The following is a 12488-nucleotide window of genomic DNA, read 5'->3' as shown; positions in this document are numbered from 1 at the left end:
GGTCCAAACAGACAGCAGCAAACCATTTGAAAACAAACGGTTGTTGCCAACTTAGCGCTTTAGTCGCTATATTTAGCGACTTCTGCGACCCCTCTAGCACTTTTATTTCAAAAAAGCGGCTAGCGTCACATCTGGCAGCTTTTTTCTGCTACTGGACTTTAGCGACAACATCTAAAAGCAGCGAACTCTGCTCTCCAGAGCAAGTAGATTGGTAATTGGTATTGCTCAGTAGTAATGACAGAACATCACAGTTAGTTTGATGTTATGGATGGGATTTTCTTTAAGCATGAAATAATCAGATTATTATATTAAATAGGAAAATGTTTGGTCTAATGAAAAAAGGGAATAATTGGCAGCTGGATCCCGACTGTTAAAAAAATCCACCACCAGATCCCGCTGGAGCGTTTCTTTACTACAATCTTTGCTTTTTAGAAATATAAGTTCTGTTAAAACCTGTTTGTTTGCCCCTTTTGTGTTTAAAGTCTGTGCAAATTCAGTTTTCTACAAGATTATAGAAAAAATTATTTTGGATTTTGATCAGTTTATAGACAAAATCATCAGAATTAAAAGAAACTGTAGAAAAAACCTAAATAAAATGGACATTTGGCTGATGTTCCAACCCATAGAGAAGCAACTTTACAGGTTAACAGTGCTTCTGTTTTTTCTGCTCAGGGTCACAGCACCATGTTCCCACCCTGTGTTTGCTCAGGTGGTCTCACCCCACTGGAAAGTCATCAACTAGAAGCAGAACAGCTGAACAGAGTGGACTGAAACACATCTACCACATGAAAAGACCACACCTTGTTTTTCTAGAACTTTATCATCAAAAGAAATTCACAAAATAATCTTTAAAAACAAAATATTTACATATTTATATATATAATATATATAGATCTATATATGTAGAGCTTGCAAAATGTCTATAAATTAAGCTTGACACTGAAGTGCATGATACATCCTAAAGTTTGAAATTTTCTGACGGATGAAATGATTTTATGCTGAAAAGTCCATCATCCGTAATAAAAGGCCATGAAGGGTGCGTGTGAGAGGTGCACACCCCCGCTTCCACAGGGGACGGCCGATCCTGCCCGACTGCAGCCCAGAATCAGGCCCACATCCAGAGCCAGGAGCCCGTTATCAACCCCATCGTCCCACATTTGTCCATCAGTGTCCTGCAGAATTCTCAGAGAGGTTTTTCCACCTGTTAGCTCCTCGTTGGAGATAAGCCTCCCCAGGTGCATGTTTACCAAGCTATGGCCATCGCCTCCTCCGCCGCCGCCACCTGCCGCGTCCTGCAGGTTCTGCAACAGGAACAGGAGGTCCACCTTCAGCTCTACTGCGTCGCCCAGAGAAATCAGGGTGTACCTGCAAGCAAAACAAACATTAATACCAATAAACCAAAATTCAGCAGTTGGATTAAGAAAATATCCACAAAATTACAAGATTACTTTCATTGTAAAAGGGAAATTATCTCTATTTCAAGCTATTTGGGGTCCTTTTATGGAATATATAGAAAACATGGATATGAGGGGTGATGGGGATGAACTATGGTGGCAGCTGGTTTCCTAAAGTGTCCTAAAATAAGCTTCGATATTAGTATAACCAATGATTTTACTTGAATTATACATTTAAATTTGTATTTTTTGAACTATGTATAATAATAAAACTATTTCTTTTGGAAACAGAGAAACCATTATTGTTGTAATTGTTATTTTTTTTCAGGGGGATTTGTGTTTTTTGTTCTTTGTTTCCTCATATGCTCTGTGTGTTATAAGTGTTGCTCTAAAATATCCTGGTGTGCAAGAAACGACAAGCTGAATGTAAGTCGACTACCCTGAAATTTTCCTTTAATGTGAGAGCACACCTATGTTCTCTATATTATTGGAAATACTGTTGAAAAATCTATAAAGATAATGTTGAAAATAGTGAATATTAAATTTCATGATCGCAGTTTCGGTTTGTTGTTTTATCTTCTGCTGATGATCCCGTGTGAAATAGGAAGCGTGATTTTACCTGGTGGGGAAATTGTGCTTCACCATGAAGGGAATGATGGGGGTGATGTTGAGATGCTGTGGGTTGGAGAGCTGAAGATGAAGCTCGGCTCTCCTCACCGTCATCGCTAAAATCTCCCTGGTCAGGACGAATTCAACACCCGCATCTGGTGGAAGAAGAAGAAGCAGAACATTCAGTCGAGTGTTTCATAGAACAGAGTCACGTTTTTAGCCTAGACTGACAGCGGAGGACGATCATGTCTCCAAATATCAGCTGGATGCACAAACATCTCAATCACCTCAGTGAAAAAGCAACACAAACAGAATGAACCACTAATACCTCATTTTTCATCTGTTTATGACTTTCGTTCTTTATTACTTAGATACTGGAGCCGAGCTTTATCCACACCTGTATGGGTCAGTTATTAGAAAGCCGAGGGGGCGGAGTCTCCCCGCTCTGAGTGGAGGTTTCTACACTGCAAAAACGATCCAGGAATAAGTAAAAATTTCTTAAATTAAGTGTATTTCCCCTTAATTTGAGCAGGTAAATAAGATTATTTGCCAATAGAATCAGTAGTTTTGCTCTTAAAATAGGATAATTAGATAATATGCACTTTAAATAAGACAATATAATTGTTTTTTCTTATTTTAAGTGTAAATTGTCTTGTTCCATTGGCAAAGTGTCTCACTTACCACATAAATTCAAGAAAAAAATTGAGTTATTTTAAGATGAAATGACTCATCTAGACTTAATAAGATTTAATTTTTTTTCCAGTGTAATTGCTGTGTTAATCTCCATGGATACCTGAACAATTTGCAGAGAGAAAATCAAACCCAGGATTTCCATGCAGACGACACGGTCCTCGTTTGAGTCGCAGTTATCAAGTCAATAAGATCCATAACTCTGCTATGCCTTTAACCCTTAATAAAGCAAGTTACTGTTTTTGATCACTTGCATATCCCCCCCCGTCCCTCACTGAGGGAAATGTCCAGCCATTTAGCTAAGATCCTGCGCTCTGTGCTGTTATTTGACCAATTAGATGAGCCCTTGAATGATAAATTACCTACTGTAAATAAAGCAGAAAAAGAAAGTTTAAAAAGTCAAGAAAAAAAGGTAAAAAGCTGATTAAAAAGTTAAACATTTAATAAGCCTAGTTAACAATTATATTTAGGTTTATAAACTAAAAAATGTCAGTGCCAGTATCAGCATTAATGCCTCTAAGGTTGTTGTATTAAAAATGTGTTTCTTTCACTCTCTGAGTGTTTTTCATGAATTTCTTATTGAAGCACTTTTGTTATTTTTCTTAATATATTCGGGCAAGTTGGCGTATTTTTTTTTCCATCAAAATATCCATATTTTTTGAATGTTACAAAGGAAATGAGGTCTTGTCCTGGATTCCAATGACACTATTGGCTTGAATATTTGATTTTCACAGTATTTCACTAAGGCTTACAAGCATTTTTGTCACAGTTCTTCATGCTGTCTCTATGTCACGGTTGCTCCATATCATTTCCTTATTAGCATAACTAATCTGCTATCATCACCTTATCTTTTCCAAACCAACAGGTTACATCTTTGCTCCAACTAATCCCTCCCCCCTTTCAGTGTGATTCAGACTCAACAATGCCTACGTTTGCATTTAAAATGTTACCATGGCAAACAGATTTAAAGGAGGGAGATGTGTTCATATTTCTTTATTTGGAGTTTTTTTCCATTAGACGCAGAGAAGGAAGTAACTTCCGGGTGTTTTTGAAATGCTCCATAACTGATCAAATGTTAAGGCTGTTTATGGTATGCATCCTTTGGTTAGATGTTTAAATTATATCTGTTCCTCATGTGACCAAAGCTTAAAAACCTCCTTCAGCTACAGTAGGAATGCATCCTTTGTAGCAGAGGTTTCTAAGCCTTTGACCGTCTCCTCTGCTTTAACCAGCTTTGATTTCCATATGGACAGTATGGCTCTGCACCCCCGTACCAGTTTTCAGTTGCTGATTTGCATTTTCCATTCAACGAGGAGGCTGCAGTTCACCAAATAAGCAAGAAAACAAGGCCTTACATTGCAGCTGTGTGACAGGGCTCAGTTGATGTGATTATCTGCTTTCCGTTTGGCATTAAATTAAATTCCCTCTTCAGTTGGTTTCACTAAATCCTTCGCTCCAAATGCACAGCTGCAGGAAATAGTTTGTGCTGCTGTGTTTTATTTATAGAAATATGCTCTAATTATTTTCCCTCCTGGTCACTAATTCTTCAGTCTTCAGTTATACCATAAAGACATAATTAGGGCAGAAATGAGGAAAGCTGCTGTATTTCTAATAAAGCATGTGTTGATGTTTAATCCCACTGAAAAGTGAAGATCTGTCATAGGAAACTTTTAGCAAAGCAGCTACATCTTTGATTTTTTTAGTTAAGGATAATTAAACATTTTTAGGACCCTGCTGGTTTAGAAACTGATTTATTTAAGATGGGTGACATGGCTCTCTGCCCAGGGCAGCGAGGGTAAGAGAGCAGCACAACACATACAAAAGTTATGGCTCAGCTGTTCATAAAACACCCCAGACATGCACTGGAAAAAATCTAAATCTAGATGAGTAATTTTTCCTTAAATTAAGTGCGTCTACTCTTGGATTAAGGAGGTAAAACAGACATTTTGCCAATGGAACAAGACAATTTACACTTAAAACAAGAAAACAGAATTGCATTGTGTTATTTCAAGTGCATGTTATCTAATTATCTTATTTTAAGAGTAAAAATACTCATTCCATTGGCAAACTATTTCATTTACTGACTCAAATTAAGGGTAAATGCGCTTAATTTAAGCCCTTTTTACTTATTTCTAGATTGTTTTTCCAGTGTGCTTTTATTTTTTGCAATTTCTGCGCTGGAAAACGATCTATAAAGAAGTACAAATTTCTCAAATTAAGTGTGTTTACCCTTAATTTGAGTAGGTAAATGAGATGATTTGCTAATGGAATAAGTATGTTTACTATTAAAATAAGATATTTAGATCAAATGCACTTGAAATAAGACAATGCAGTTGTGTCTTCTTATTTTAAATCTAAATTGTCTTAGTCCATTGGCAAAATGTCTCTTTTACCTCCTCAATTCAAGAACAAATGCACTTATTTTAAGGAATAATGACTTATCTAGATTTAGATTTTTGTCCAGTGTGCAGAAGGTGGACAGACACCAAAGCTAATAAAGGACTATTTGAATGTTTTTAAAGAGCTGATCAGTTTATCTGTTGGACCTGAAAAAACAAAGACTAAATAATTATGCACCCATCCTGCAGGTTTTAGAAATGTCTCTGCATTAAAGCTCTGTTCATCAGCCATCAATGGAAAATAGGTGCTCTGAAACAGACGGACGTCTAAAACATGCAGGACACCGGCCCCTTCTGGACAGACTGAGGTCTAGAGTGGGGGCAGGAAGGGATTCCCTCACACAACCTTTTAGGCAAAACTGCATCCCTTTATAGATGTGATATTTGGTCTGTCTTCTCAAAAACTTTACAAACTTGTTTCTGTTAAAAAGGAATTTCTTTTCTCTCTGCTTTCGCAGAGAAAGAGGATTTCTGCAAAATCAACAACACAATATAAGGAGTGTTGGCCTGTTGGTTAGAGCAGTGCGCTTGTGCTCTGAGAAGGTTGTGAGTACCCGGTTCAATCTCCACAGCCTGACCTTTAACCCCACACTGCTCCCCGGGCGCTGCACAATGGCAGCCCACTGCTCACCACACTGCAAAAATCTAAATAAGTCATTTTTTTCTTTAAATAAGTGCATTTAGTCTTGAATTGAGGAGGTAAGTGAGACACTTTGCCAATGGAAGAAGACTACTTACATTTAAAATAAGAAAAAGCAACTGCATTGTCTTATTACAAGTGAAAATTATCTAATCATCTTATTTTAAGAGTAAAATTACTCATTCTATTGACAAATCATCTTATTTAACTACTAAAATTAAATGTAAATACACATATTTAAGGAATGTTTACTTATTTCTAGATGATTTTTTACAGATGAAGGGGATGGGTTAAATGCAGAGTGTTAATTTCTCCAATGTGAGATCAATAAAGGTCAAAGTTCAATTAAGGAAACTGCCAGTTTTTGTTTATCCAGGAGACATTTCTGCAGGTCAGTGACTCCATGCAGTCACATGGGATTCATTTTAATTTCAAACCAAGGATTTGATCATAATTACAGTAACTTGGAGCAGCAGAAGCAAAGTGACCTCTAACCATGTAATGTGGATCCTCACCTCCTCTCAGCCTGCCTTGAATCCCTTTAACGCTCCTGCAGCCGCCTCCCTCCTTGCAGCAGCGGTAAACCCGTCGGATAAAACTGAAGAGAGATTTCCCGGGAAAAACCAACCCACGCAAGGCTCCGGGGGAAAAGGGCCGCACCCGGAGCTGCAGCACCGTGGATCCATCCCGGGGAGCCTGCTGCATGTTCTCCATCCAGGGGCCTCCCAGCTCCGCGCAGCGCGCCGCCGCGCGCCTCCACCGCGTCTCTCCATCCGTGCGTAAAACCTGTCCAGATGATCCATCCGCGGTCTGTGCAGACTGTAACCGGAACCCAGGCGAGTCCAACGCGCGACCCAAGACTCCGACATCGCTTGTTAGTAAGAAAACAAATGAAACAATCCGTAGGTAGTGTGGAGCAGCCATGATGGGAGCCTAAACTCTGCGCTTTTCCAAACTGACTGTTCTCTCCGCTCTATATACCCCGCTGACAAAAGGCACAGCTCATCATTTAGAATTTGAATCCCTCCTCTCAGTCCCTGCCCTTTTTTTTTGTCCCTGCGCCTTAAACTACTCATTTGACCCCTGCTGCTTTCTTTTAATGCGCCTGCATAATGAGGCGCCCCAAAGCGCGCCGCCCAGCTCCTTTCACATTCAGCCGCTCCGCTAATGACTCTAATCAGCCCATATTTGGAGCAGGCTTTATTTACAGCAGCAAAGCATCAGGGAATAAAACTACATTCACACATCCATGTGTTTAGTTATGTTGTGCACACTCCCCTTTTTTCATCAGGGTCATTTTAGAAACTAAAAGTGAGAAAACAATGGGGGCCACTGGTGCTGGCCCTAAGAGGGCCCCTGTGGCTTTAAACATGGAGTAACAAAAAGAAGGGATTCACATGGTTTGGATTGAAAGAGCGCAGTAGAACAACAACAAGCAGAGCTTTTAGATGTTTAACATTTTTATTCTTTAATAAAAGCTGAAATGGAGAAAATAAAGCAACAGAATCAGAACTTTTAATGTTTTAATAAGAGCTGGAGGGAAAAAAAAGATAAAAAAAAAATAAAATATCAGCAGCTTGAAGGTTATGGAATGGGTGTTTGTTGTGTAAACAAATTCTATAAGAGCTCACATATATCTTACATTCAAATCAGATAAAAAAAACAGTCAAAAAGTTTTTTCCACCATTGAAACTTTTCCACATTCTCTCATCTTCCAACCAGCACAGAGCAGTGCAGCCTGGACTTTGACTAGGCCATATTCATACATATTCATGTCACCACCACTATGTTTTAGAATCAGCTGGATGTTTTAGGGTTGTTGTATTCTGCCTCGTTCTTCTGCAGCTTTTGTTTATTTTAATAACTCTGAACAGTTTTTATGTTGCCATTGAAAAAAAAGGATCCCACAGCATGATGCAGCCACTTATGACACACCAGCAGACTCTTTATTCTGGCTTTAATTAGGCGGCTTCAGAATGTAACTAGTTTTGCTGTTTTATTTGAAGATATCAGGTTGAAAGCTGCGTTTCATTCTGTGTTGCTAAAAATAAGCAATAAAGTTTTAAACTCCTGTGAATTTTGTCAGCATGTATCGATCTGAGATCTGCTGAAGCTTTTAAAGTTCAGAGCTGGGTCTTCTTTTCATTGGCTGAAGTTCTGGGTCCGGTGGGCCCGATCACAGCAGGTTGACCCCGTGTTTGAGCAGCCGGTGCCGGGCCTTGCTGGGCAGCGAGAAGGCGCTGTCCTGCTGGTTGGGGATGCCGGAGTTCCTCATGGATCCGCCGTGCTGCTGGAAGAAGGTCTCCTGCGCCACGCTGCGGGTCCCGTACACGGCAGTACCGGCGTTCCTGAGAGGGAAACGGAGCGCAAACATTTTTACTTAAAGCTCAAAAAACGGCGCTGAAAGAAAGGAGCCCATAGTTTGAAAAAAGCATTAAAAGATGTACGATGATAACCATGAAAACCTGACAAATTACCCCCCTGTCACACACACACACACACCCTGAGGAACAAGATCTCCCCCGACCAGAGCTGACCTGATAATAGCCTCCTGCAGAGTCTCAGTGTCAAAGAAATGCGAGTGGAGCAGCGATGTGGCTCGGACAAAAGGATGCTCCGGGGCTCCCCCAGGTCGGCCAGACACGTTGGCTGCAGAGACACACAATGACAGAGGACCGTTAACCCGGCAGCTGCACAAAGGAATGCTGATCACAGCTCGACTAATTAGCCGTCAGCCCATCAGGGACAGATATAAACCAGCAGATCCAGGCTCAGAGTTGATCTGCTGGGGAAGAGGAAACACAGGGCCTTACTGGTTAGAGTGTGCTGGACGGAGTCATGATGGGCGAACAGGTAAGGGCCCGCAGCACCGGGGGCCGCCGCAGGAATGGCTCTGAGATGGGCCTCCAGTCCGTTCAGGGAAGCCAGGCTGCTGTGGTTCTAAAAAAAAACAAAAAACATCTTTAGTTATCAGCCGCAGTGATGTCGTCTCCATAAACATGCTTCTCCTCACCACTTCCTCCAAAGACGCAGTGTCACTCATGAACCCGGGCTCCACCAGCAGGGCCAGCACCAGGCTGTTGACCCTGTGCGTGTACAGCGTCATGGCAACCAGAGGGCTGTCCTCCAAGCTGTCAGGAGCCCAGGAACCAGGAGGAGGCTGCCTGCTCTCCGCCTTGAGGCCCGCTGTCATCTTTTCTTCTCCAAACGAATCGTCAGCTGAGAAGGTCGCCGAGGTCGCTCCGTTCAGATAGACGCTTTCCTCAATCGCTGAACCGTCTCCTTCGCTGAGCGTCTGGCTCACTACGTCTCCGCTGCTGTAAAAACTGTGATAGTGCGACTCTTCCGGGTCTCCCTCCACCGCTTCAGAAGCGTTCGTTCCATTGGAACACGGTGACAGAGGAGAGGGGGAATCAGCGGCTCTCTGCGACGGAGCCGGACTGAACGCAGAGTCTTCAGATCCAGACAGATGAGGGCTGATGGAGCCTTTCTGAGGCGACTGGCAGGACGCCGGACGAGGCGGCTCCGACTCGCAGGAGGCTGCGTCCGACAGGGTTCTGGAAAGCCTGGTCTTCTTTGGGGGGGCGTCTTTCTCCGCAGCAGGATGGAAACTGAAAGGTGGAAAAAATCCAGACGGTTAGAGGCCTCGATACGGCTCACCACCCAGGGCCACACAGCTGCTGGATGGTAGGGGCGGTCAGTTTCATTTTAGTAAAGGATGATATTAGGCCCAGTATGCAAATTACACAATAATCACTAAATTAAAACATTATACAAGATTTAATAATTTTTTTACTGATTGGATTTGGAATTAGATGATAACAAGGGGTCGTTCACATTTCAACATTTTACCAAGTTTTCAAAACATAATATTTTTGCAAAACTCAAAAAAGTAGAAATTTGGCCCCATTTTTATTTTACTGTAACTATGAAGTTATGAACACAGGTGACGTCTGTTATTGTTTCTGAATCCTTATTTAATCATTGCTACACTTTATGGACGGGAAAAGTTCATTTATTGTCTGAAAAGCTGCACTAAACGGAATTTCATTTTGCATACACAAAATTACAATAAAAGTTGTCAAAGTCTAATTTACTAACCGACTATAAGAAAAGTGCAGTGCAGGGGCGGTGTTGACCTAATGGTGCGTTGTGCTCCGGGAAGGTGGCAAGTACCTGGTTTGATTCCCACAGACTGCACACTGGGTCCCTGAGCAAGACCCTTTACCCCACACTGCTCCCCGGGCGCCACACAGTGGCAGCCCACTGCTCCCCAAGGGGAGGGGTTAAATGCAGAGAGTAAATTTCTCCAATGTGAGATCAATAAAGTTGAATTATTATTAAAATAAAAGAAATGATTAAATATCAGTTTTGATGTGAGCTGAAGGATCATCATTTAAAAAGTAAACGCGTGTTTTTTTATTACGTAGACTTCTGAAAATAAAGAAAATTGTGCAGAACAAGCTGGTATGATAAAAAAATGAAACCTCTTTGAATCAGAAGACGTCTGGTTTAGATTTAGAGAAGATTAAAGGACATAATCTAATCTGGATTAATCCTGAATTGATTTTAAAGATAATTTAAAACCAAAATCTGGGGAACCTTCCCTCTGATTTTAAGAGACACAGAATGAGCTTTATTAGCGTGGAGGTTCTGTGTTTGGTTGAAGAGTCCAGGAGGGAAAACTTTACCGGGAGGTTTTGTCCACAGGAGCAGATTTCAGGTCCTGGAGCTCTGATGGTGTCAGGAACACGGCCGCTGAGCTAACAGAACCGCCGTCTGAGCTAGCTGGACTCTCTCCACTCGACCGCTGGATCTGAAAACAAACATTTCCTGTTAAAGTAACACTTTGGTTTCCAACAGACTTTACTTTTTAAGAGAATTTTGTCATTATCAATAAAAAAATATATATAATTAATGTTCTGTTAAGTGATGCTACAAAGCTGCTAGGCTAACTGTTTAGCCTAGCATGACATACAGTATGCTAATAGGTAAAATCTCCACAAAATCAGTTATAAATCAAACTATAACTAGATTATTAAATTCAAGCCAGATGTGATTTTTTTTCCAGCTTATTTAATATTTATCTGCATTAAGGCCGTCGTTCCTACCTTAGAGTACGATTCGCTCTCATGAACTATGACCTTTATGGTTAACTCTGGAGGCATCTGTGTGCTGACGACCCTGGAAGAGATCAGGAGATATTAGAAAGACAAATAATAATAATAACAGGTGAGAAAAAAGAAATCAGCTGACCTTCCTCTAAAAAGGATGCAGCCTGCCAACACTAGGGGGCAGCGCTGGCAGGCCTGAAGGATGAGGGCAGCTTTGAGGAGAAGAAGAGGATCAACCTGAGAAGAAGAGTCTGTTATTGCTTTTCAGGAAGAGTTTAGACGTTTCAATCAGCTTTTTGGGACAGAGGAAGCTGCCGATGATCAAACCTGAATTTATTTATGTCATCTGTGACCTTAGTGCTTCTTAGATGGATTTTATGTTACAAAACAAACGAAATTAGCAGAGAAACATGAAGCAGAAAAAGCTTTATACGTGTTAACAAATCCTAAATCATTGAATTTAAATATAGCCGACTGCAAATATAATATAGTTAATGATAAGATATAATAAAAATAAAATAAAAAGAAGAATTATTTCTTTCAGAAATCCTATAATCTGAGTCCATATTTAATATCAGGAATAATTCAGCTTTCTCTGAAGGCCTCTGAGGTTTGGATCACAAAGACCAAGAAGGTTATTGTTAAATAAAACAAATCAAATGATGAAAAAACTGAATTAAAAAAAAAACATTTCTAATAGCTCAAATAAAATTAAAACTAGACCTTGCAAATTAAAAAGAAAACTAACTGAAATAGTAATAAGAGTTTACAAAACTAATTGATTTTAAAGAGAGGATTTGCTTAGTTTCATTTATTTCTTTATCATAATGCATGATTCCAGTTTTGCGTCTGATCCAACAGCAGATCGAGCCTGATGAGGTCGTGGCTTTTAGCGTTTATTGAGAGTCGATGGGGTTGATCGCACCTGACACGATTTTACGCAAGAGGAGCTGCAGAGGTCTGCCTGAGACGGAGCCCAGGTCTATTTTAGTCAGACTACGGAGCAATTCAGCGGTAATTTCATGGGTCTGACAGGAAGAGGGACACGGTTAAAGAGTAAAACTAAATAAAATCTGTTAATCACACAGGGAAAGAGTCAATTTAGAGTTGCACATTGCGTATACAGGAAGCAGGACAGACTGGTGTAAAAACAATGAATTAAACATTAAAAAGTATAAACTTTTACCCACGATAGGAGTTCAGCAGGACAGAAAACAGATAAAGTATTTATCCTCTTTAAACCTCACAATAAACCAAAATAACGAGGAGCAGACAGAGCAGGTAAGCGCAGCGTATCTCTATCAGTGTTCATTGATGTGTTTTCCTTTTCTTTAGGTGGAGATTATATTTTAATATATGAACATATATTCTACATGTTCTGGTTTGAGATGCTGCACAGACTCATTAAGTGGAGCTTTGCTTTATAAAATGCACCGGTGTTTTTTTTTTTGTGTGTTTTTTTTTTTATAATAATGACTTTTCATAATCTGTCCAAGTCAAATGTGGGAAATTGTTTTATTCATGTGTAGCACAGAGAGAAGTGAAACAGATCTGCCCACCCTGCCATTGTGGGGAGCAGTGTGGGGTTAAGGGTCTTGTTCAGGGACCAAGGGGTGGAGGCTGTGGGGGTGGGAATTGAACT

General features: G+C 40.5%; 2 protein-coding genes across 4 annotated transcripts in view; both read right to left on the bottom strand.

Moving 5' to 3' along the window:
• Positions 1 to 897: 897 nt before the first annotated feature.
• LOC107097809 lies at positions 898 to 6791 on the bottom strand. The gene is made up of 3 exons (XM_015395108.1): positions 6248 to 6791; positions 2014 to 2158; positions 898 to 1365 (listed from the first exon to the last, which is right to left on the bottom strand). The coding sequence occupies exons 1-3, from the start codon at positions 6654 to 6656 to the stop codon at positions 1011 to 1013; spliced, it is 909 nt and encodes a 302-aa protein (XP_015250594.1). The 5' UTR covers positions 6657 to 6791; the 3' UTR covers positions 898 to 1010.
• A 410-nt stretch (positions 6792 to 7201) lies between these two features.
• hps4 (Hermansky-Pudlak syndrome 4) overlaps positions 7202 to 12488 on the bottom strand; it is a 7767-nt gene continuing 2480 nt past the window's right edge. For all 3 annotated transcript variants that reach the window (XM_015395103.1, XM_015395102.1, XM_015395101.1), the window contains exons 6-12: positions 10989 to 11083; positions 10844 to 10916; positions 10424 to 10548; positions 8746 to 9343; positions 8546 to 8672; positions 8270 to 8381; positions 7202 to 8080 (exon numbers count right to left, since the gene is read on the bottom strand). In XM_015395103.1, coding sequence (XP_015250589.1) covers positions 7909 to 8080; positions 8270 to 8381; positions 8546 to 8672; positions 8746 to 9343; positions 10424 to 10548; positions 10844 to 10916; positions 10989 to 11083 — 1302 coding nt within the window. In that variant the 3' untranslated portion in view covers positions 7202 to 7908. The remainder of the gene's footprint in view (positions 8081 to 8269; positions 8382 to 8545; positions 8673 to 8745; positions 9344 to 10423; positions 10549 to 10843; positions 10917 to 10988; positions 11084 to 12488) is intronic.

The sequence above is a fragment of the Cyprinodon variegatus genome, unplaced genomic scaffold (assembly GCF_000732505.1).
Source record: "Cyprinodon variegatus isolate N-32 unplaced genomic scaffold, C_variegatus-1.0 Scaffold725, whole genome shotgun sequence".
Lineage (NCBI taxonomy): Eukaryota > Metazoa > Chordata > Actinopteri > Cyprinodontiformes > Cyprinodontidae > Cyprinodon > Cyprinodon variegatus.
The sequence above is the reverse complement of the archived record's forward strand: the minus strand, read 5'-3'. Positions and strand labels throughout refer to the sequence as shown.